At 36.8% G+C, this 23208-nt stretch overlaps 1 protein-coding gene across 1 annotated transcript in view; it reads left to right on the top strand.

Moving 5' to 3' along the window:
- xrcc5 (X-ray repair complementing defective repair in Chinese hamster cells 5) overlaps nucleotides 1-23208 on the top strand; it is a gene marked incomplete at its 5' end in the record, with an annotated part of 36467 nt that overhangs the window by 12122 nt on the left and 1137 nt on the right. The window contains 12 exon segments of the mRNA NM_001017360.2: nucleotides 593-705; nucleotides 2405-2467; nucleotides 4733-4870; nucleotides 5019-5109; nucleotides 7710-7840; nucleotides 9813-10009; nucleotides 11897-11984; nucleotides 13398-13467; nucleotides 14926-15035; nucleotides 17897-17993; nucleotides 18193-18260; nucleotides 22410-22484. Of these exon segments, the coding sequence (NP_001017360.2) occupies nucleotides 593-705; nucleotides 2405-2467; nucleotides 4733-4870; nucleotides 5019-5109; nucleotides 7710-7840; nucleotides 9813-10009; nucleotides 11897-11984; nucleotides 13398-13467; nucleotides 14926-15035; nucleotides 17897-17993; nucleotides 18193-18260; nucleotides 22410-22484 (1241 nt within the window).

Genomic DNA, 23208 nt, shown 5'->3' with positions numbered 1-23208 from the left:
AAAATAAATAAGCTTTCCATGAAGGTATGGTTTGTTTTGGACAATATATGGCCGAGATACAGCTATTACAAAATTCATTCATTCATTCAACTTCGGCTTAGTCCCCTATTTATCTGGGGTCGCCACAGCAGAATGAACTATGCTAGCATACGTTTTACGCAGCTGATGCCCTTCCATACACTCTCGCATTTACACACAAACACTCATACACTATGGCCAATTTAGTTCTTCCAATTCCCCATGTGTTTGGACTGTGGGGGAAACCGGAGCACCCAGAGGAAACCCACAGCAACACGGGGAGAACATACAAACTTCACCATATGCCAACTGACCCAACTGAGACTTGAACCAGCTACCTTCTTGCTTTGAGGCGACAGTGCTAGCCTCTGAGCCACCGTAATTACAAAATTGTAATTATTAAATTATTTTGACTGATGCAATGTATTGTTGGCTATTCTTACAAAATACTCATGCAACACAAGACAACATTTTACAGTTGCTTTCGATGTATTCATTGTTGTAAAGCTGATCTGATCATCTGTACTGTATAGAAATCATTATGGCTTTTTAATGCCTTGTGTTGTTTTTACAGGTTACCGTTATGGAAGTGACATTGTGCCGTTTTCAAAGGTGGACGAGGAGCAGATGAAATATAAGCATGATGGGAAGTGTTTCTCTGTGCTTGGCTTCACTAAACAGGAGCTGGTAAGATATCGTTCAGCAGATGGTGCTATTTTCACATCCACGTTCAGGACAAATTCTTCAGTGTCAGCGATTTTTACAAATTCTGCTCTGTAGGTTTTATTAAATGGGTCTTCATTATGGTGCTTTTCTGAATCTCTGACTTGAAATTGTGTGATCATAATGATAGGATATAGTATTACATCCCCCATAAATAAAAATAGTTACCTCTATGAATATGTACAGATGAAGGCCGAATTATTAGCCCTCCTGTGTATTTTCCCCCAATTTCTGTTTAACGAAGAGCAGATTTTTCCAACACATTTTTAAACATAAAAGTTTAATCACTCATCTCTAATAACGGATTTATTTTATCTTTGCCATGATGACAGTAAATAATATTTGACTAGATATTCTTCAAGACACTTCTATACAGCTTAAAGTAACATTTAAAGGTTTAACTTGGTTAATTAGGTTCATTAGGCAGGTTAGGGTAATTAGGCAAGTCATTGTATAACAGTGGTTTGTTCTGTAGACATTCGAAAACAAATGTTGCTTAAGGAGGCTAATAATATTGACCTTAGATGAGGCAGACTGGAATTAAGTTTGCTTAAAAGCTCCAACACAAACAATAAATACCAGGTTTAAACTACTTCAAAATAAATGGTTAATGAGAATGTATATAACCCCTGTGAAACTTCATCATATGTCTGCTAATATTCCAGATGTGTGCTCTAAATGTTTAGATGATAAAAGTACACTATATCACTGCCTCTGGCAATGTCCTAAAATACAAAAGTTTTGGAAAGATATAACTGAATGTATGTCAGACATGTTTAATATTAAAATTCCTTTAAATGCCAAGCTCTGTATTCTTGGGTTGTATCCTAAGGAACTTACAATTGGAAATACAAGAATTTTGGATTTTGGTTTCCTTCAAGCTAGAAGGGCTATTGCATTATACTGGAAACACATGGATGCTCCATCCATAGAAATGTGGAAAAACTAAATATTGAACTGTATTGGACTGGAGAGACTAACTTATATCATCAAAGGCAAGCAGAAGGACTTTGACTATCTTTGGGAACCATATATGAATATTATGTAAATTGTGTGTTTGTAAACATGTTTTTTATTTATTATTACCTTTTTTTTTTACTTTTTGTTCTTTTTTTTTGTATTATTGTGTTATTGTTTATGTCACACATATATATATAATTTAAATATTGTGTGTATGTATGTATATGTATGTATGTATATGTATTTGTGTGTATGTGTATATATATATATATATATATATATATATATATATATATATATATATATATATATATATATATATATATATATTTACCTATTTGAATATGTATATGTGTGTATGTATAAGTGTATATACATATATATAAGAAGGGTGTAGATATGTGCTGTGTAGGCTTGATGGGGTCAAAAGGAAAAAAATCAATAAACATATTGGGAAAAAATAATAATATTGACCTTAAAATGGTTTAAAAAAAATAAAAACTGCTTGTATTCTAGCCAAAATAAAATAAATAAGACTTTCTATAGAAGAAAAAATATTATAGGAAATATTGTGAAAATTTCCTTGCCCTGTTCAACATAAATTGGGAAATATGTGAAAAACATACACAGTAGGGCTAACGATTTTGAGTTTAACTCTATATAGTGACTATTTATTTGTTTTTGTTGTGTTCAATTGATTCAGATTCCTCGTCATCAGTTTATGGGAAGCCAAGTTGTCAAAGTCTTTGCACCCAGAGATGATGAGGTGAGTTTTACCAAGCATTTGTAAAGTTTTGCTGTTATTTTAATGATCACCAATAATTCTCATCTGAATACTTGCTTAAAACACCTAGTATCACATATAATTAATGTGTTTCAAATATTCTTCTTTTCAAAATGATAATTAACAAAATAATATTTTATTTAATGTTAAAAAGATTTTTATCTTCTTCGCAATTTATAGATAATTTATAAAAAAGAATACTGTATATTGATTATGCATTGATAATATGTTGTTTTAATGTTCTGTGATGTTTTTGGGAATATTTTTCATAAAAGAAATACAGTAGAAACAAAAATAATGTGAAATATTATTTACATTTAAAACAACTACTTTATATTTTAATATATTTAAGAAGGTAAACTGTGACGTACGGCGGACTTTTTAGCATAATTACTAAAGTCTTTAGTATCCCAATATGGTCACACTTTACAATAAGGTTCATTAGTTAATGTTAACATGAACAAACAATGAACAGTACATTTACTTCTGTATTTGTTCATGTTAGTAAACGTTAGTTAATGAAAATACAGTAGTTCATTGTTAGTTCATGTTAACTCATGGTGCATTAACTAATGTTAACAAGCATGGACTTGGATGTTAATAATGCATTAGTAAATGTTCAATTATGATTAATAAATGCTGTACATGTGTTGTTCATGTTAGTAAATGCATTAACTAATGAACCTTATTGTAAAGCGTTACCCACAATTTCCTTCAGAAATCATTGTAAGAACAACTGGATCTTCTAATTTGATAATCATTTCTTATCATTATTATAATGTTAGAAATATTCAGTGCGATTCATGTTTATTTATATAGCGCTTTTACAATGTAGATTGTGTCAAGCAGCTTAACATAGTTCTAGCAAAGTCCAGATTTCAGAGTTGAATTTCTGTTTAGTTTAGTTTAGTGTGGTTTAAGTTTCACTGCTGGAGGTCCAAACAGTGAAGAGCAAATCTACGGAAGCGCAGCTTCGATTCGAGCAAGCCAGTGGTTACAGTGGCAAGGAAAAAAAACTTCACTAATTGACTAAGTGAAGGGAAAAAACCTCGAGAGACTAAGCTCTGTTGGGCACGACCTTTATTCTTCTGGCCAAACTTCCTGGGTGGAGCTGCAGTCTAGGCGCCGGAGGCTGGAGAAGCTGGATGTCCGTCCAGGCGTGAGTAGGTCACCGGCGGGTGGTCAGGCTGGCCCACAGGATCAATGCAGGGACTCCATTCACTCCATTCCTCCATGACCCTCACAGCATCAGCTCAGGATATAGCCTGGTCCAGGATTATGGAGACCTTGAGATTATCTCTTCACAGGTCTTGGATCATCAATGGCGCTGGATAATCTCTGGGGACCTCGGGATGAGTATTCTCATGTGTAAATAGAGAATAAAGAAATTACAATTAGCGTAAAATTAATTAGCGTAGCTGCTGTTTATAGTGTATTTAAATGACGTGCAAAAATAGAGTGTTATAAATGAAAATAGCAGGTATTTTAAACAAAAATGTAAAGCATATAAGAGTTTCTAACACAGTGTCTGGTGTATTAAGGAGGAGTGTGTCCTGCAGGTGGTTGTCAAGCCTGCTCACCTGCGTGGAGCACATTCATGCATCATATCGCTATGTGACACATTGAGTATGCTTTACTAAAAAGATCGGTCTTTAATTTAGTTTTGAACTGACTGAGTGGGTCTGAGCCCCAGACATTATCAGGAAGGCTATTTCAGAGTTAAGGAGCCATAAATGAGAAGGCTCGGCCTCCTTTAGAAGGCTTTGCTATTCTAGGTACCACCAGAAGCCCTGAGTTTTGAGATCTAAAAGAGCAGGCTGGATTGTAGCGAGACAGAAGGTTTGTTAGATAAACAGGAGCTCGATTATTTAAAGCTTTATAGGTAAGAAGTAATATTTTATAATCAATATGAAATATTGTTGTGCTGCTTTAAATTTTTGTGGACACTTTCAAAATTATGTGATGAATGGAAAGTGTAAAGGAAGAACATTTAATTTAAAATGGAAATCTTCTATTGATCAATAGTCATTATTAAATACGTAATGTTATTGTCTGTACTGTTACCGATTACTTGAATGTACTTGCAGAACACGATTATTGATTTATTTGACACGGTTTACTGACCCCAATCTTTTGAATAGCAGTGTAATGTTTTAGTATTCAACAGAAAACTGCATTTCTCCCAGCTCTTAAAGTTGTGGTTTTTTAAGTTTGTGTGTGTTTAATGTTTTGTTTGTGTGTTTTCAGCATGCAGCAGTTGCTCTGTCCTCTCTGATTCGTGCTCTTGATGGTCTAAAGATGGCAGCCATTGTACGTTATGCTTACGACCGCCGCAGCAATCCTCAAGTGGGCGCCGCGTTTCCCTGCATAAAGAAAAAATATGAAGTATGTGGGTTTATATTAAACTGAAATCAAGAAGTTATCGAATCGAGAGTTCTGTGAATTGTTACACCCCTTTATGAAACAGAACAAACACTGAATGCTTTCTGTTCAGTATATCATAATCCAGACTCATCATATTTCTCTTTCTCAGTGTCTGCTGTACGTTCAGCTGCCGTATATGGAGGATCTCCGTCAGTTCACTTTCCCCATGCTGGAAAACAACAAGAAGTTTATGCCATCAGGTCAGCACTCGCATTAAAATACTCACAAAAATATGGAGGCAGTTTTAAATAGATATATTTGAAGTTATTCCAGATCTAAGCTGTATAGACCAAGTGCACTCGTTTCTGCGTTTTCTACATGATTTTTATTCAAATGTCCTTTTAAAAGCTGGTAAAATATTGTTTAGCGTAAGCGCAGCGTATCCGTGTTCAAGAAAAACTAATTTTATACTTCTGTCAGGGATTTACAGACACTTAACTAAGATTTTTAGCTTAATAAAGTACTAATTAATTATGCAAGTGTGTTTATTGATTAGGGATGTAAAGTGATTAGGAATGTAAAATAAGATTATACATTGTAAGTGCTAACAAACAGTTAATATCTTAATAATAGTGTTAGAATATCAAGCCAATTCCATGCGTGTTCAATAAGAAAAGGCCTGGAAAGTGTTTTCTTTAATGCCAAAAATATTAGTAATTTATTAGATACAAATGAATAATTTGATGACAGAGCTCTAACATACATTTCCTGACTCCAGCATATATACACAACTGATCTTAACAGGTGGAGTTTTGGTTTTACGTCACTTATCAGTCATTCTGCAGTCCTTTGGCTCTTGTACTGGCTCATTACTGCCTAATGACTACAGCCCCATTGACACCCTCTGCCAATGCATTGATGAAATGAGCAATTGGATGTGCCAAAACTTTCTTCAGTTAAACAAAGAGAAAACTGAAATGATTGTGTTTGGAAACAAAGATGAGGTTCTCAAGGTAAATGCGTACCTTGGCACTAAAGGTCAAACGACAAAAAATAAGGTCAAGAATCTTGGTGTGACTCTGGAGTCAGATCTGAGTTTCAGTAGTCATGTCAAAGCAGTCAGTAAATCAGCATACTATCATCTCAAAAACATAGCAAGAATCAGATGCTTTGTTTCCAGTGAAGATTTGGAGAAACTTATTGATGCTTTTATCAGCAGCAGGGTGGATTACTGTAATGGACTCCTCACTGGTCTTCCTAAAAAGACAGTCAGACAGTTGCAGCTCATCCAGAACGCTGCAGCCAGAATTCTAACCAGAAAAAAAAAAAAAAAGATCCAGAAAAAAGAACCAGAAAATCAGAGCACATCACACCTGTCCTCAGGTCTTTACACTGGCTGCCAGTTACATTCAGAATAGATTTTAAAGTATTATTACTGGTCTATAAATCACTAAATGGCCTAGAAGCTCAATACATCACAGATATGCTCACTGAATACAAACCTAACAGATCACTCAGATCTTTAGGATCATATAAACTAGAAGTTCCAAGAGTTCAGTCAAAGCAGGGTGAATCGGCTTTTAGCCACTATGCCCCTCGCTGCTGGAATCAGCTTTCAGAAATGATCAGATGTGCTCCAACATTAGGCACATTCAAATCAAGACTGAAAACACATCTGTTTAGTTGTGCCTTTACTGAATGAGCACTGTGCTGCGTAAGACAAATTGCACTATCATGTTTTTCTTTTCTTCTTCATTCTTTTATATCACATTTTACCTGTTTTTATGTTTTGTTGTGTTTTTACGCATTTTTATTATTATTATTTTTATTTTACTTGTTTCTTTTATTCTTGTTTATGTAAAGCACTTTGAATTGCCACTGTGTATGAAATGTGCTATATAAATAAACTTGCCTTGCCTTGCCTTGTACCCCCAGACATACTTCCTCTTTCTGCAACTCTTCTCTGCATACCAGAACTGAACAATTACGTGCATCTTTAACATAGTTCACAACTTCTACGAGCATCATGACAACTTGTGACATGTCCAGACAGCAGTCTGGAACAACCCTAAATTTATTCTTTAATATATTTCTTTTGGTCAGCAGTTCCTCTAAAAGTATGCAGCACAGTAAAAAAAGGAAGTGTGTCAGGTCAACATGTGAGATTATACAAAAGAAAAAGATTCATTAATATGATGTTAGTCTAAACATTCATTCATTCATTTTCTTGTCGGCTTAGTCCCTTTATTAATCCGAGGTCGCCACAGCGGAATGAACCGGCAACTTATCCAGCAAGTTTTTACACAGTGGATTCCCTTCCAGCCGCAACCCATCTCTGGGAAACATCCACACATACACACACACACTCATACAGGATCGAACCAGAGACCTTCTTGCTGTGAGGCGAATGTGCTACCCACTCCGCCACAGCGTCGCCAGTCTAAACATTTTTCTGACAAAAATAAATACACAAGTAATAAAAATAAATTTATCGGACAGGTAATAAGCTGTAGTGGTTTGGATTGTTACTTAAACTAAAGTGTTACCCATGTTATTGATATGTTTATTTGTCAAGGAATATACATTTCATACAATAATTGTATGCATTTGTCAGGAATTTGTGTTTCATACATTAACATTAACATTTTAATAGAAATTAAAATACATTTTTTATATGTTATTATCAGTATTATTAATTTTTAAGATATCTGTAAGTTAGTGTGCTTCAAAACAGTGACGATTTGCGTTTAGAAGATATGAAACTGATACAAACATGTAAAGCTTGTAGTTTGTCACTTTATAGCCCAAATGGACCAAGGATTTTATGTTTTTTTTAAATGTTTTTTTTTTTTGTGCTCAGGGTCTCAGTTGTCAGCCGTAGATGCGCTGATCGACTCCATGATGCTGATGGAGAAGGATGAGAATGGAGAAAGTGTGGAGATCTTCAAAGTCAACCACATCCCAAACCCACAGTTCCAGAGGCTCTTCCAGGTATGGTGATATAGAGTGCTGGATGATTTCTGCTGACAGTATTTGAAGAGTTCAGATGCAAAAGTCCATCTAAAGTTTTTCTCAGCCTCATATGGTTATTTTAAAGGGCACCTATGGTGAAAAATCTACCTTTCAAGCTATTTGGACAGACATATGTGTATATATAGTGTATAGATCATCATATTGGGGTGATATAAACACACCCAGTCCTTTTTTATTTTTATTTAACAACATAAAAACATTGGACCGATTGGAACGGTTTTCAGAGCGACAGCAACTTGACGTAGGAGTGCGGTCCCTCGCGCACCAATATTGATTTTCATTTCACCTCCGCCATTTTCAGCGCCAGTCAAAGCGATATCACTAAAGGAACACCCTTGCTCTATTTTTAGATGCCAGGCTCATTGGGCTCAACACAAGATCAACATTCACCACATGATTGCTGTAATCGGAATTATTGGTTGTATCTTTAGGTAGGTTTGCAAACGTTTACTTTTCATTGCGTCTACCTTAAACTTCAGCCGTTTGCATTTCTTGAGGTCGCAGAAGCTCCCCATGATCTTAACTAGGTGCAGCTGGAAAAGTGCATCATGTGCGCGTCTCTCCATTGGACAAAAAAAACAAATTGCCTGCAGGTCGCGCACCAGAAGCGCCGCTCTGCGTGGCATCCACACAGAAATTTGGAACTCTAAACAGGTTTCTATCAGGGTAAACACAACGCCACTTGAAGCCGGCGGCTGTACGCGGAGCCTAGCCGCATGATTTTGTACTCTGCTTGGTCTGTGTCCGAGTCGTACATGTACTGCTGAATGCTTATCCTCTCACTCCTGCTCCTTCTCACAGTCTGCCTGTCTGTTGAAGACACAGAGCGGGTGAGCTCTTGGCTCCGCCCCCTTGTTCATTCAAGCGGGAAGCCGAAACTAAGGCTGTTTCTCAATATGCGTTCTTCAGCGGTCTTGCGTCCTCGTGTTCTCGTGCAACGTCATCATCAGCTGCCTAAGTTCAGTTCCAATACTCAAGACTGCAAGTACGGAGGACGCGTGAAACTTCCCGAATGTGATCTTGATATCGAGGACGCACTGATGCAGACTTGAGCACCGAACTCGCTCTGGAAGTCCCAGAAGTCATTGCGACTGGAGGTGGGAAGCGCAGCATTTTTTTTAGATTTATTATTAAAGTTCAAAGATATGACTTATTTACCTCAGGAGTTTCCCTAAATGAAACGGTGAAAGTAAACATTAGCATTAATATCTTAATAAAGGAATAAACACATTAAGGGTTGTTTGTTTGCTGAAATTCGTATTAAAATCTGTTTTATTTATATTGTGCAGCGTATATTTATGTTTTATGCATAGTATATATTTTGAAAATGGGAAAACAATAAATTGTTGTATGAGTGCTGTAATCTTTAAATAGTTTCCATTTAAAACGCGTGAAGGTCATGTGACCATCAGGAAGAACGCAGCATCCCATTTCTCAAAGGACGCATTCTCTGCCCTCGCGGTCTCCTGAGTTCGTTCTTCCGAGGACACCTGGCAAGACCGGTCTCCAGAAGAACGCAAGTCCGTTCTCTGCGTTCTTGGAATTGAAAAACAGCCTAATTTTCATGTGAAGCAACACACCCCTAAAACAGCGAGCTGCGTACACGCCCCCAACATGACACTTTTGAACACATTATAATAAAAACATCTGAACTGTGTTGTAAACTGAGCCTAAACTGGCACACTCAGAAGAACCATAATATTAATATTAAATCATAAAAAAGGGGTAAACTATGTGCCCTTTAAGTTATTAACTGAAAACGCAATGAAAATAACATATTTATTGACATAAACACAATTTTCAGTAAACGCCGACTTCTCCTCTCTCTGTCCTTCAGTAATACAGTGACTCGGGTGTGTGGCGTTGTCTATGAAGTCCGGGTTTTCTCTGCAGTGGCTCTCATTGATCTTTTCTTGGCTTGCGTCTGTAGTGTTTGCATCACCGCGGTGTGAATCCTGATGATCCTCTGCCTCCCGTGGATCCGTGGCTCAAGCGGGTCCTGGAAAGACCGCAGGCCGTGTCCGCTCGCTGCCAGGCCCCTCTGCGGGACGTCAAGACCAGCTTCCCTCTCAAAGTGGTGGTGAAAAAGAAAGAGCAGAAGACGAGCGCAGACGTGTTCGGCAGCAGGTGAGAAATGAGCAAATCAGCACTGGAGAATCGATGAGAAGTGCTACACGACTTCCAGCAATCCTGTAATAGTTTGGCTGGAAATATGTGCCAGTCTGTAGTAGGGCTAAAGGATATTGACAAAAACTGACATTGAGAAATATTTTGTGTTTCTGTGATATACACTACCTGACAAAAGTCGATCCCAGTTATAAGAGCAACAAATAATAACTTGACTTCTAGTTGGTCATCTGTTGAACTGCATCCCAATCATCACAAATACTGCAGAAGACCTACTGGAACCACCATGAACCCAAGATTCTCATAGAAATCAGTCAAGTTTGGTGAAGGAAAAGTCATGGTTTGGGGTTACATTCGGTATGGGGGGGTGCGAGAGATCTGCAGAGTGGATCAACATCAACAGCCTCAGTTATCAACCCATTTGTGCTGCCTATTACATTACAAACCACAGGAGAGGGCAAATTCTCCAGCAGGATAGCGCTCCTTCTCATACTTCAGCCTCCACATCAAAGCTCCTAAAAGCAAAGAAGGTCAAGCTGCTCCAGGATTGGCCAGCCCAGTCACCAGACATGAACATTATTGAGCATGTCTGGGATAAGATAAAGGAGGAGGCATTGAAGATGAACACTGGGAGTCCTGCAAGAACGCTTTCTTCGCCATTTAAGATGACTTTATTAATAAGTGATTTGAGTCATTGCAGAGATGTATGGATGCAGTTTACTTTTTTTAATAGTATTTCCAAACCATCCATTTAAATCATGAAAACAAAATGGAAAATATTTACATAATTGAAGTCACAAAAAATACAATAAATATGAAATAAATTCTGTCTAAATGACAGAAAAGGGGAAAAAGGAACAAAAACAAAAAGACAGTATCACTAATATTAATTATAATACTTACTCACACAAGCTATGTTTCCATCCACCTTTTTTTTTGCACATTTTAGGATATGCACATAAAAAATGGTTGATAGAAACGCCAAGATGCGCATCTTGAAAATGTGCATTAAAAATATATGCGCATAACTAATTTGGATAAACTTCTTTTTCCATAAGAAAAGATAAACTACAATGGAAACACTTTTAGTGAACAAATTCCAGTATGCGCATTAAAAAAGTCATGTGATTGTGTTATAAGATCACGTACTGATAAAAACATGTGAGAATGGATAAACCAGCAGGCTGAGCACGCTGTAAAGCATCTGAAATGTTGTTTTGGTCATTGTAAAACGCCTTAATCATTTCAGTATTAGTGTTATTACATTATTAATTACGTCAAGAATTGTCAATTGGCTTACTAATGATGAGAGACAAACCGCGATCAATTTTATCAAGTGCTCTTGATCGAAATTAGTTTGTAAAACTTCACTTATTAAATAAAGAAATGATTCATGCAATTTTTCTCCTATTTCAGCAAATTCCATCTTTACTGTTGATATTTGGCGCCAGTTTATCGAGAAGTGGCATTTTTAAAAAAAAAAATTCCCTTTGACTTATTTAATGGGAACGCTGCTTTATTTGCATGTCTTATATGCAATATTCCAGTTTTGCACATCGATTTATTTTGCATCTTTGGATGGAAACATAGCTACAGACACAAGCGTGTGTGCATACACATACATACGTTTCTAACTGAGTATCTCTCAGGGTTTCTTTTATATAAATTACAGAGATAAATGGTTCTCGATGTCAACGGATTAAGGTGTGTAAATTTGTGTATGTTTTTACAGCAAAACAAGAAAAGAAATGCCGCAAATTTAGTGAAACTAGCCACAAAAATATCACATGATGAAAATAGGTTGATTTTTCTGTAATGTTTATGATTTGTGATCTGAAATTGTGACTGAAAATGTTTGTTTTTAAATGATCTGTGTGTCTTTGTCAGTGCTGATGAACCAGATGCCAAGAAAGTCAAAGTGAATGAAGAAACCGAGTTTAACCTGGCTGAGATTACAGAGGGAAACATCACATCGGTGAGACACAAAATTATTATTATTGTTCAAGAGTTCACACTTAGATATTGCTTGACGCTATTAGCAGGTTTGTCCCTGGAGAGAACCCTGAGCTCGGAGATGATTGAGCCCAGGGCTCCCACCTTGTCAATGAGCATGTAAGGGGGTCTGAGATCAGGTAGGTCTCGAGAGCTTCCCCTGGTAAAGGAGGAGATGGAGTGGATGGGGGGATTTTTTCAAAACAAAGATAAGCAGTAGGGTCAGTTTATTTGTAGTGGGCTTTTATCAATCTGATTGGATTGTTGCTAATTACGGATGAGAGACCAGCCACGATCAATTATATCACATGCTCCTCTCGAAATTAGTTTGTAAAACTTTACTTTAAAACAATATATTATTATTATTATTACTACAGTTCAGCAGAATTTAACACTTTTATTAATCCTTAAACAGGCAAAAAAGATAAGCAAAAAAATTTTTCATGTCATTTTTTTACATAATCTGTACCCAAGTAAAACGTGTCCAAATTTTTTTTTTTTTTATAAAATTTTAAACGTATCAGGATTTTTACAAATATTTAATTTATTTAGGATTTTATGAGTAGTATTTTATGAGTTGCCTTTTTTAGGGAAAAAAGTTAAATATTTATTATTATTTTTATTATTAGCTAAAATTGTGATTCTGACCAAACATATTTAATTATTCATTTTAAACAGTAAACAGCAGATTTAATCTAAACAAGTAATGCATTTTTTATGTGTTTTAAGAAACAATAAATGTCCATATTTAAGCGAGGATGCATTACGTTTTTAGGATGCAAAAATATCATCTTTGCATCAAGAATAAATTCATTGTAAATAAAATTAAAATAGAAAACTTCATTCATTCAGTTTACATCGGCACAGAGAGAACATGCAAACTCCACACAGAAATGCCAACTGACCCAGCTGGGGCTTGAACCAGCAACCTTCTTGCTGTGAGGCAATCGTGCTACCCACTGCGCCACAGTGACGCCCTTAACAGTTATTTTATATTGCAAAAATATTTCACCATAATGCTGGTTTTTATTTAAAACATGCTGAGAATCCTGACCCACTACAGTATTTTGAATAGCAGTTTAATAAATTATGCATTTGAATAATTAATATATTTATTTTAATGTTTCTTTTTAATGTTTTTTTTTTTTATAATTGTATAACACACTGAGAAACCATTAATTGTATAGAGACAAACATGTAAAATACTCTTCGCAGCCTATTTGGTTTATAACATGACATATTTATGAGTGACAGTTATGTAAGCATGTATTGCAGAAATTGATTGAAACCATTAATTTTTCCACTTGTGAATTAACAGAATGGTTTTAGAGAGTAAAATGCATGTGCATTCGTCTGGACTATAATGCTGTATAAATAATTACATGTAAACTTTCAGGTTGGCAGCGTCAATCCAGCCAGAGATTTCTGCACACTGATAAGACAGAAGACGGTTTCTTTCGATCAAGGTGAGATTTGATTTTTTTTTTGTCTCTCTTACATCCACAATTTTCAACCTTCATGAAAGTGTGTGCTATCCGCTTGTTAAGTGGTGACGTGTTTGTGGCGTATGTAATACTGTTTCCGGGTCCAAGCCGCCATTCATTTGAGTGGAGAAATCATTCGTTTATGATCGCGTTTTATTCCTATCACACATTAAAGTTAATTTTGTATAAAATCATAGTGTACACAACAATCTCTGGGCTTGCTGCATAACAAATACCAAAAATTTAACTATTTTAAAAAAATTTATCACTTTCTGGCCATCGGATATTAGGCATGGACATAAATACTGCGATCGTGATTTTCAAAAGCATTAAATCACTTTGTAAACGTTTATTATTACCATTTCATGAGTCTCCCCATTCAGTTGAATAGAGCGCTTGGACCCGGAAGCCGCTTCGCGTGACGTCACACTTAACAAGCGGATTATAGATATTATAACGTAAAACCAATATCCTGGGATCTTTGAAGGCCTTGATTCAGGTTACTTATTTCACACTCTCACCGGCCACTTTATTAGCTACACCTGTCCAACTGCTTGTTAACGCAATTTTCTAATCAGCCAATCACATGGCAGCAGCTCAATGCATCTAGGCATGTAGACATGGTCAGGACGATCTGCTGCAGTTCAAACCGAGCATCAGAATGGAAAAGAAAGGGGATTTAAGTGACTTTGAACGTAATATAGTTTGTTAGTGCACGATGTGTTGAGGAAATAAATGAATTTAATCCATTTTAGAATAAGGCTGTAATACGAACAAATGTGGGAAAAGTGAAGCGCTATTAATACTTTCCGGAGGCTGTGTGTGTGTGTGTGTGCGTGCGTGCGTGCGTATGTATGTGTATATATAAACAAATGTTCAATTTATTATTGATTTAATATTATTAATGTACTGTTTAACAATTTTTTTAAATAATTTTAATTTATAATAACAATACTGGTATGTAATGATTATGAATGCTTTACTTTCTTCTTCTGCTCAATGATTGACCTGTGTTACAGTCAAATATGGAATGTAATGTATAGTAAATACTGAAATGGAAATGCATATTAGGGTGTTAGGTTACAAATATTATTTACCAATTAGTCACCAATTTCTTAACAAAAATCAGTTATGGACCAATAAATGTGTCTGTATTTAGTTATAAATATATATATCTGTTATGTAACAATGTATTTAATTCTGTTTTTACTCAGTTTTGCATCAGATATATGCGATATAGTCCACAAAAGTGTCAGCTGTTATGCATAAATTATTGCTGCTGGCATCTGTAAGGCCTTGTTAAAAGTTGCATATTGTCTCTGAGGCTCTGAACAGTCGCTCAGCAGTAATTGAGTCGGCGCTGTCATTGAGCAGTGCAGTTTCTGAATGTCGGCAGCAGGTTTTGTCGCTGTGCTCATGATTGTTTTGTGACCTCGACAGCGTGCCAGCAGCTGACCCACAGGATTGAGCAGTTGCTGGGCAACAGGAGCACTGAGTATTACACCAAGAGCATCGCCTGCATCCAGGCCTTCAGGGATCAGTCTGTACTGGTGAGCTCTCAATTAAACCTGCACATCCAATCAAGTACCTCTTCAGGATCAGCCAGAGGTTATGGGATTCAGTCCTGAAGAGTTGAGCTCAGAGAGAGTTCCTTTCAAAAGCCAAGTGAGCTGCCTACGTAGGGTGCATTTATCTCTTTCCCCAACATTGATATTTGGTCAGTGGGCTCTATCCACACAGACTTTTAATTGTAGTCAGTCAGTCCAATCACTTCTGATAAACTGTTGCTCCATTACAAAATCGCCACGTTTAAGATCTGATTTCTTTAAAAATCAATGATTTTCACTGCCTGACTGAGATGCGATATAAAGTGAGTCTCAGACTAAACAAGAAGCACGGCATTAAAAGTAATTTTTCCATTCCATGTCTCTAAAATTTGGAAATTTGTTTTACCACAGTATTTTTAATGGAGTTTCTAAGCTAGCTTGCTGTTTCTGACGGCACTTGCATTTAAACGTTCATTCATTTCTTTTTTTTGCTTGAACAACTAAATGAATGCTGAAGTCTATTTAACTGATTGTATTTTAAGTAATTAAAGGAACCTTGTGAAATTGAAAATAGTCACTTAAACCTTTCAACGGAAGTTTTTCATTGGCTAAACGTGCAAATGCATGTTCCTCTCTACTGTCGCCACTTGCTTGCTTGATTTTGGACTTGTAGAGATTAATTAAATTAGAAAATTAACCCACACTAAACTGAACTTCAACTCTGAAAACTGGACTGACACGGTTTCAATTTACTAGAACTTCTATTTGAAGCTGCTTTGACGAAATCTACATTGTAAAAGCGCTATAGAATAGCCTAGTGGTTAGCGTGCTGACATATGATGCATTAGCACTTCAGGGCATCCTGAGTTCGAATCCCAGCTTGAGGACATTTCCCGACCCTATCCCCTCTCTCTCCCCCACTTCGTTTCCTGTCTAAAATACTGTCCTATCCTCTCAATAAAGGCAAAAAATAAATAAAATAAAGATGAATTGAATTGATTTGGATACACCCCATTAAACTCTGCATGGCTTTGGCCCTGCAGGTACTGAGTTTGACACCCCTGCCTTAATGCATGTCCTGAGTGAGGTACCGGACTCATTGGCAGATTTAGGCATGTGCGGTCACTCAGGGCGACATCTTACTGGGTACCAAAAAAAGCATTGAAATACAATTTACTTTATGCAAGTGTATTAATTTAGAGTGGCAATCTCAGAATAAAGATGTTAGGGGCCATTTACAGTTGGCAACTTTTGCACACGCAAGTTTGTTATTCTCTATGTGCAACCGAAACAACGCTGGTGAATGCAAACTGAAGTATGCGTGCAGAAAACCATTCCCGCGCACCTCACACACGCTCCTGTGTGAATCTCGGTTGTTTGCATGCACGTCGATAAAACACATGCCGCTCATGCGCCGTGGTTTTCCATGTTGACAGAACTAAAGTTTATATCATATGATGATGATGATGATGTTACTTTCACCAAGCATGGCTATAAAGGAGAAAGGAGGGATAAAATGTCAGGGAGGTAAGACTTCATAACATTATTCTCAGCCATGAGTCGGGTCTAAAAGAGTCGGGGGAAAAATAAACAGAGGGGCTAATAATTCTGACTTCAACTGTATATTTTTTATTCTATAGAATTGTCATAATATTAATGCAAAAGATTTCTTAATTGATCTTGGCATATCACAGTTGTTACATTGTTTTCCAGTAATATTTAGGGTTGATTTCAGTTATTTATTTATAATAATAATTATATAATAATATTGCTAATAATAAATATAAAGAAATTGTTATTATTCATTGATTCATTTTCTTGTCGGCTTAGTCCCTTTATTAATCCGGGGTCGCCACAGCGGAATGAACCGCCAACTTATCCAGCAAGTTTCTACGCAGTGGATGCCCTTCCAGCCGCAACCCATTTCTGGGAAACATCCACACACACACACACACACTCATACACTACAGACAATTTAGCCTACCCAATTCACCTGTACCGCATGTCTTTGGACTGTGGGGGAAAACCCACACGAAGGCAGGGAGAACATGCAAACTCCACACAGAAACGCCAACTGAGCCGAGGCACATCCCAGCGACCTTCTTGCTGTGAGGCGACAGCACTACCTACTGCGCCACTGCCTCGCCCAGAAATTGTCATATTTATTGAAAATATAACAAGGGTGGTTAGGGTTACAGAGGGTGGTTCGCCCAGGGTGCCATTTAAACTGGAACCGCCACTGACCGGACTCCTGGAAATAAAATATATACTGTATCACCGCAGCAAAGTAACCTGCCTTGTTGGTTTTAGGATGGTGTGTGCATGTGTGTGTGTGCCTGTATGCATGCTTGCGCGCATGCACACACACACATGCACACATTCATTCATTTTCTTTTCAGCTTAGTCCCTTTATTAATCTGAGGTCACCACAGTGGAATGAACCTCCAACTTATCCAGCATATGTTTTACACTTCCAGCTGCAACCCATCACTGGGAAACATCCATACACACTCATTCACACACATACATTACAGACAATTTTTAGCTTACCCAATTCACCTATACCACATGTGTTTGGACTGTGGGGGAAACGGAAGCATCCGGAGGAACCCACGACCTTCTTGCTTTGAGGCGATCGTGCTACTCATTGTGCCACCACGTCACCTGTACACACATTTAGTTGACGTTAAAATTATTCTCACACCTCCTGTGTGATTTGACAGATTCAGGAAATGTTCACAGTATGTCTGATAATATTTTTTCTCCTGTAGAAAGTCTTATTTGTTTTATTTCAGCTAGAATAGTGTGATCTTCATGATCATGCGGACTCTTGACCACCGTCTTCTAATTATATTCTTCATCAGAGCGGAAACGCAGAGCTGTTCAACAGTTACCTGCAGTCTCTGAAGAGGAGCATTGCTGACCGCAGCCTTCAGGACTTCTGGAACCTGCTCGCTCAAGGTAAACATCAGGATGTGTTCCCATTTAGAGCATAAAGGAGAACAGATGTGTATCAACATCAGGATTTTGATTTGGAGAAATAAGCACAAAAGTAAGGTCCTGGATAGCAAAACATCCAAATCCAAATGATCCTGATCAAGCGTTTTGAACAGTAGTGCCTGGTGTTGATCGTGTCTTCAGCATTTTCTATTGATTTCAGATGCTCTAACGCTGATTAGCAAAGATGAAGTGGAGGCAAGCACCATCTCCAAACAAGAAGCAAATCAGGTACCTGCTGCTAAGAAAACTATCCAGATAAGAGTGGCATCATTAGGGTTGTCACCATGCATCCTTTTATTATTCAAAATAAATTATATAACATATAAACATTAATAAATAAATATAATATAATATAAATATAATATATATAATAAATATAAATGTTGTAATAGTTATATGCAACATCATATGTAGTTATTTAACTGTTAATGTCCTGAATGTTAATGTCCTGAAGTGTTGTAACAGCACTGTAAAAGTAAACCCATTGCCTTAAAAGCAAGAAGTTGATGTCAAGTGTCAAGGGACGATGAGGGAAAGCTTTGCATGAAAAGAGGAGTTTCATTATGTGCACACACTGATTTTCACAGCAGCAACACAAACACAGATAGACAGTGAGATAGGCAGTGACTACGTTTACATGGACATCAGTAATGTCATTAATTGCCTTAATCTGAATAAGACGATGATATGATAAGGGTGTTTACGTGAGTTGCTTTTTGAATGTTCCTTTCATGATCCCGTTTTACATACACTTACACAGATCATTTAACGTCAACGCGTCACCACGCTATGCACATTTCCTCCGGAGTTTCATGTAATTTCGGGTGTTTCATTCTTAATTTGTCGACTTTTTTGTTAATTTGTTAACTGCAGTTTGGCACTTTCACTTCCATTCAGGAACATTTCATGCATGCCTCCGTTACAAACAAGCTTTTGTATGCCAGGAACGGCTGGAACAGTGTAGTTTTAATGGAATTTTTGAGACCGCATGCTGCATGGGAGAAAAAAACCACTGCATTTCTCTGTAACTGATGCAGAGACTTGGTAGATGCAGAGAATACAGTCAAACAGCTGTGGTTGTATAGACCAGTGGTTCTCAAACTGTGGTACGTGTACCACTAGTGGTACGCAGGCTTCCTTCTAGTGGTACACAGAGTAATCCAATATCAATGTCATATGTACATGCAACATACATTTCAAAATCGATCAAAAATGGTTCATATATGAATATGATGACATATAACCTATATTTATGAGGTCCAAGCAACATTTCCAGGTTTTTATTTTATTTTTTTTTTACATATAAGCACAGTACAGTGTTAATGTTTAAACTATTTACAATGTTTAAAGTGGCTGATAATAATTAAAATTCTTAATAATAGTAGTTAATCTGTCATGATTTTGAACTGCAGAGTTGTAGCTGCCTTACTGGGCCTACTACGCTACTGTATTTCAATACTGGTCATTATGGTGGTACTTGGAGGGACAATTTTTTTCTGAGGTGGTACTTGGTGAAAAAAGTTTGAGAACCACTGTGTATAGACTATCCTGTCACAAAATGCGGCAAAAATCCTATACGACGTTAATAGTTTAAGGTGTTTACATGTTTAAAAAAAAAGAGAAGTGATTTATTAACAAAAGCATAACTAACGAAAATATTTAAAGCAATCAAAGTCAGTATAAATGCAAGTCAGTAGTATGGTAGTGAACTGAGCTCATGATCCAAAACAAACTACAAAAACGCTAGGCAGAGGTCCGGCTAATCGAGCTCTTCTCTCAAAGAATGTTGAATTCTTTACAGGCACTGAAGTTTGCCCTGCGCGCTTGCAGTTTTTTTAGTTACTTCTTTGGTTTGATGCGTCAATCTTATCAATGCTATTATTCAAAAAAAGGTAATGATTCACACTCAATTGCTTTGTACTGTTTTTATTTATTTATTTATTTATTTATTTTTAATCCTTGAGTAATTGTCAAATGTAAACTTTTTTTTTTTTTTTTTTTATGTTAGCTGTCGGATTTTAATTGTAATGATGTACACCTAATTAATGATAATAGTTGATGCACTTTATCTCTGAAGATTGAGGTCGGAAATGTGAAGATTGTTTATTGTTATTGCTGTGAAGATTATAAGCTATTGTGTGATTAATGGATAATGAAATGAGAGTGATGGTCTAATTAATTGCACATTGTGATTGACTGTGAGATAAAGGGGTGGAGTTGAAGAATTGTGTCACACACTGAGGAAGGCTTTGTGCCGAAACGTCTGTCTTTTAATCACCCGTAAAATGTAAGAAAAATAAAAACAATACGAAGCAATTGAGTGCGAATCATGACCTTTTTTTTTAATTCTTTATAGGCACCACATAGTGGGTCTTAGGTGAGATAACCCGCCCACCAATCTGCAATCATGCAGGCTCTGCAAATCACAAAACCCAACAAACAAACATATTAACGTTTGATATTAACGTACTGTAAACTTATTGACTCAATCATTTTGGCTAAGGTCTGTCTTTAAACACTGAAAGAGTACTGCTGATGATACAAACTAACTTGACATTGATCGCTCACTTACCAAATCTGTAAGGTAAGGTAAAAAATTTTCCTTACAAACATATTGTTGTCGCATGTTAGCAGGCCACTGTAATCCACACGTGAGTCCAGCTGCGCTCTCAGTGGGGAAATGGAAACAAAACCGTTGTTGCGGCACATTTATAAAGGCAACACTGATGACCCATGTCTCCAAACAATTCTTCATTCACTTGTTTTAATTACGGTTGGTAACACAATGTGGCGTCTCTTGCCATTCGAACACTAACAGGTAAAAACGAAGCTATCATGCATATTAATGAAATTGCACCTCATTTACAATAGAGCGCGCTGATTGGTTTAAACCAGGGGTTTTCAAAGTCTAAGACAGTGGGCCTCCCTTTTGACATTGGCGCCCCCCTCCTCCCAAACACGCACACACACACACATACATATATAAATATATATATATTAAGACACAGACATATGTAAGACTGTTAACTCACTTTTATCATCATTTGCATGAAAGTGCAATTATTTACAGAGTAATAACAAGTATTTTAATATAACGTTTTTAAAACTAGGATGATGGTTAATATGAATAGAACAGATCCAAGAACTGTTAATCCAGGTCAAAACAGTCAAAGTTTAGCGGGTCTCATGCTGTCATTAGCCAAAATATCTTGACAAACCACACTTAAAGGTCGTGGTTCATCAGCTGGTCCTGTCCACGTAAATCCTTAACTCAGAAACCGATCCATTGCAGGCAAGTGCACACATAGGGCTCAACCTGTGCAGTGCATATGCCCTTTTTAGTCCTGGATAGAAAGTGCCCTTCCAAAATGATCAAAAGTGCCCCCACGCCGCGGCACACCCTCGGTCCCGCTCTTGAGCACGCGCGCGACAACACCGCTCTTGAGCACGCGCGCGACAACACCGCTCTTGAGCACGCGCGCGACAACACCGCTCTTGAGCACGCGCGCGACAACACCGCTCTTGAGCACGCGCGCGACAACACCGCTCTTGAGCACGCGCGCGACAACACCGCTCTTGAGCACGCGCGCGACAACACCGCTCTTGAGCACGCGCGCGACAACACCGCTCTTGAGCACGCGTGCGACAACACAGCTGATCAGAACGCGCGCGACAGACCCCCCCCTGTATTGGCAGGCTTGCCAAACAGAAGCGAATTCACAGCTATGGCCTTCTGGGTAAAAAAGGTTTTCTTATTTTTGACGTATTATTTTTCTTAGCTTTGTTTAATTAAAACGTTTAAAAATAATAAAAAATACATATAATAATTAAACTTAATAATTATATTTTCATTTTATATTTTTCCCGCGCCTCCCCTGACATGATCTGGCGCCCCCCAGGGGAGGCGCGCCTCACACTTTGAAAACCCCTGGTTTAAACCAAGTCTTTCTCATGAATAAATGCTGAAAACTCAAAGACGTCAAATTGTACATCCAGTCTCCATGCTGGAATTTGGATCTCACCTGTGTGACGTTGCTTCAAAATTAGTTTTGAAACCGGAAGAACGAATTTGCTGAATTTTCACTTTTAGTGAAATATATGTGCCCTAATAATGTTTTTAGTATCATGGGAGACATATATGACTGTCATTATCTAAAAAAAATGTTTTGTGCATCATTTAAAAAATATATAATTGCCAAGTTAAGGCAGTGGGTTTACTCAATTTTTGTAAGTAAAGTCAACTAATAGCTTTTTACAGTGCTTGAAAAGTCCCTCAATTGGGGCTTGGAAGACTTATGTTTTTTATACTTTAGATATAATACTGAATGACCTGTTTAGTTGTAGCATTTGTTGTTAACTCTGTGTTTGCTGGTTTAGTTCCTGTCATTTGAGCAGAAGCAGGAAGTTGAAGTAGCTCCAGCGCAGGACGACACTGGAGATGTGGATGATCTGGTGAGCATTTCATTGATCTTTTATTATTTATATAGTGAGATTATGGTCTAAAACTATATACAAGATGAAGATTTTGACTAAGTATCGTTGTCAATGAGCATTTATCACATGACAAAAGTGAGATGCAAGGTAAATGCTGGTCATGTGATGATGACTGTAATTCAATTTATAATGCAACATAGTTGACTAAATGTGATTTATAAAATAAAAACTATGTCGATGGAGCGAAATGTTAAACAAAATGAAATGTTAAAAAGACTAAATTAAAATAGGCCGCCAAAATAACTACATTGGATAAAGAGATGGTAATATCCCAATTAGTTGTTGACCAATAGTGATTTTTTTTTTTTAGGGCAGATACCGATATCTTGAAAAGCAGGGTAGCCAATATAGTTTATTTAATTTTAATTATTAATTATATTTGAATTAAGTTGCAATAATAATTTTTTAAAAATAGAATGCTGTCAGAATAAAAACATCTCAGTAACATTTATCAGTTGATGCTGATATTTGAAAAATATATAGGTATATCGGTCGACCATTATTTTTGATGTAATTTGCTGGCTAAAATAAAGGAATGGTAATAAACATAATGATAATAATAATAATAATAATAATAATAATAATACAAATCTAACATTTAGTTTGACTATTGTTATTGATTTAATTTTAGTTAATAATTACATTTTAAATTTATTTTATTAAGTTGAAAATAATTTGAAAA

Source organism: Danio rerio, chromosome 9 (genome assembly GCF_049306965.1).
Source record: "Danio rerio strain Tuebingen ecotype United States chromosome 9, GRCz12tu, whole genome shotgun sequence".
NCBI lineage: Eukaryota > Metazoa > Chordata > Actinopteri > Cypriniformes > Danionidae > Danio > Danio rerio.
This window is presented reverse-complemented; position numbering and strand designations above follow the sequence as displayed.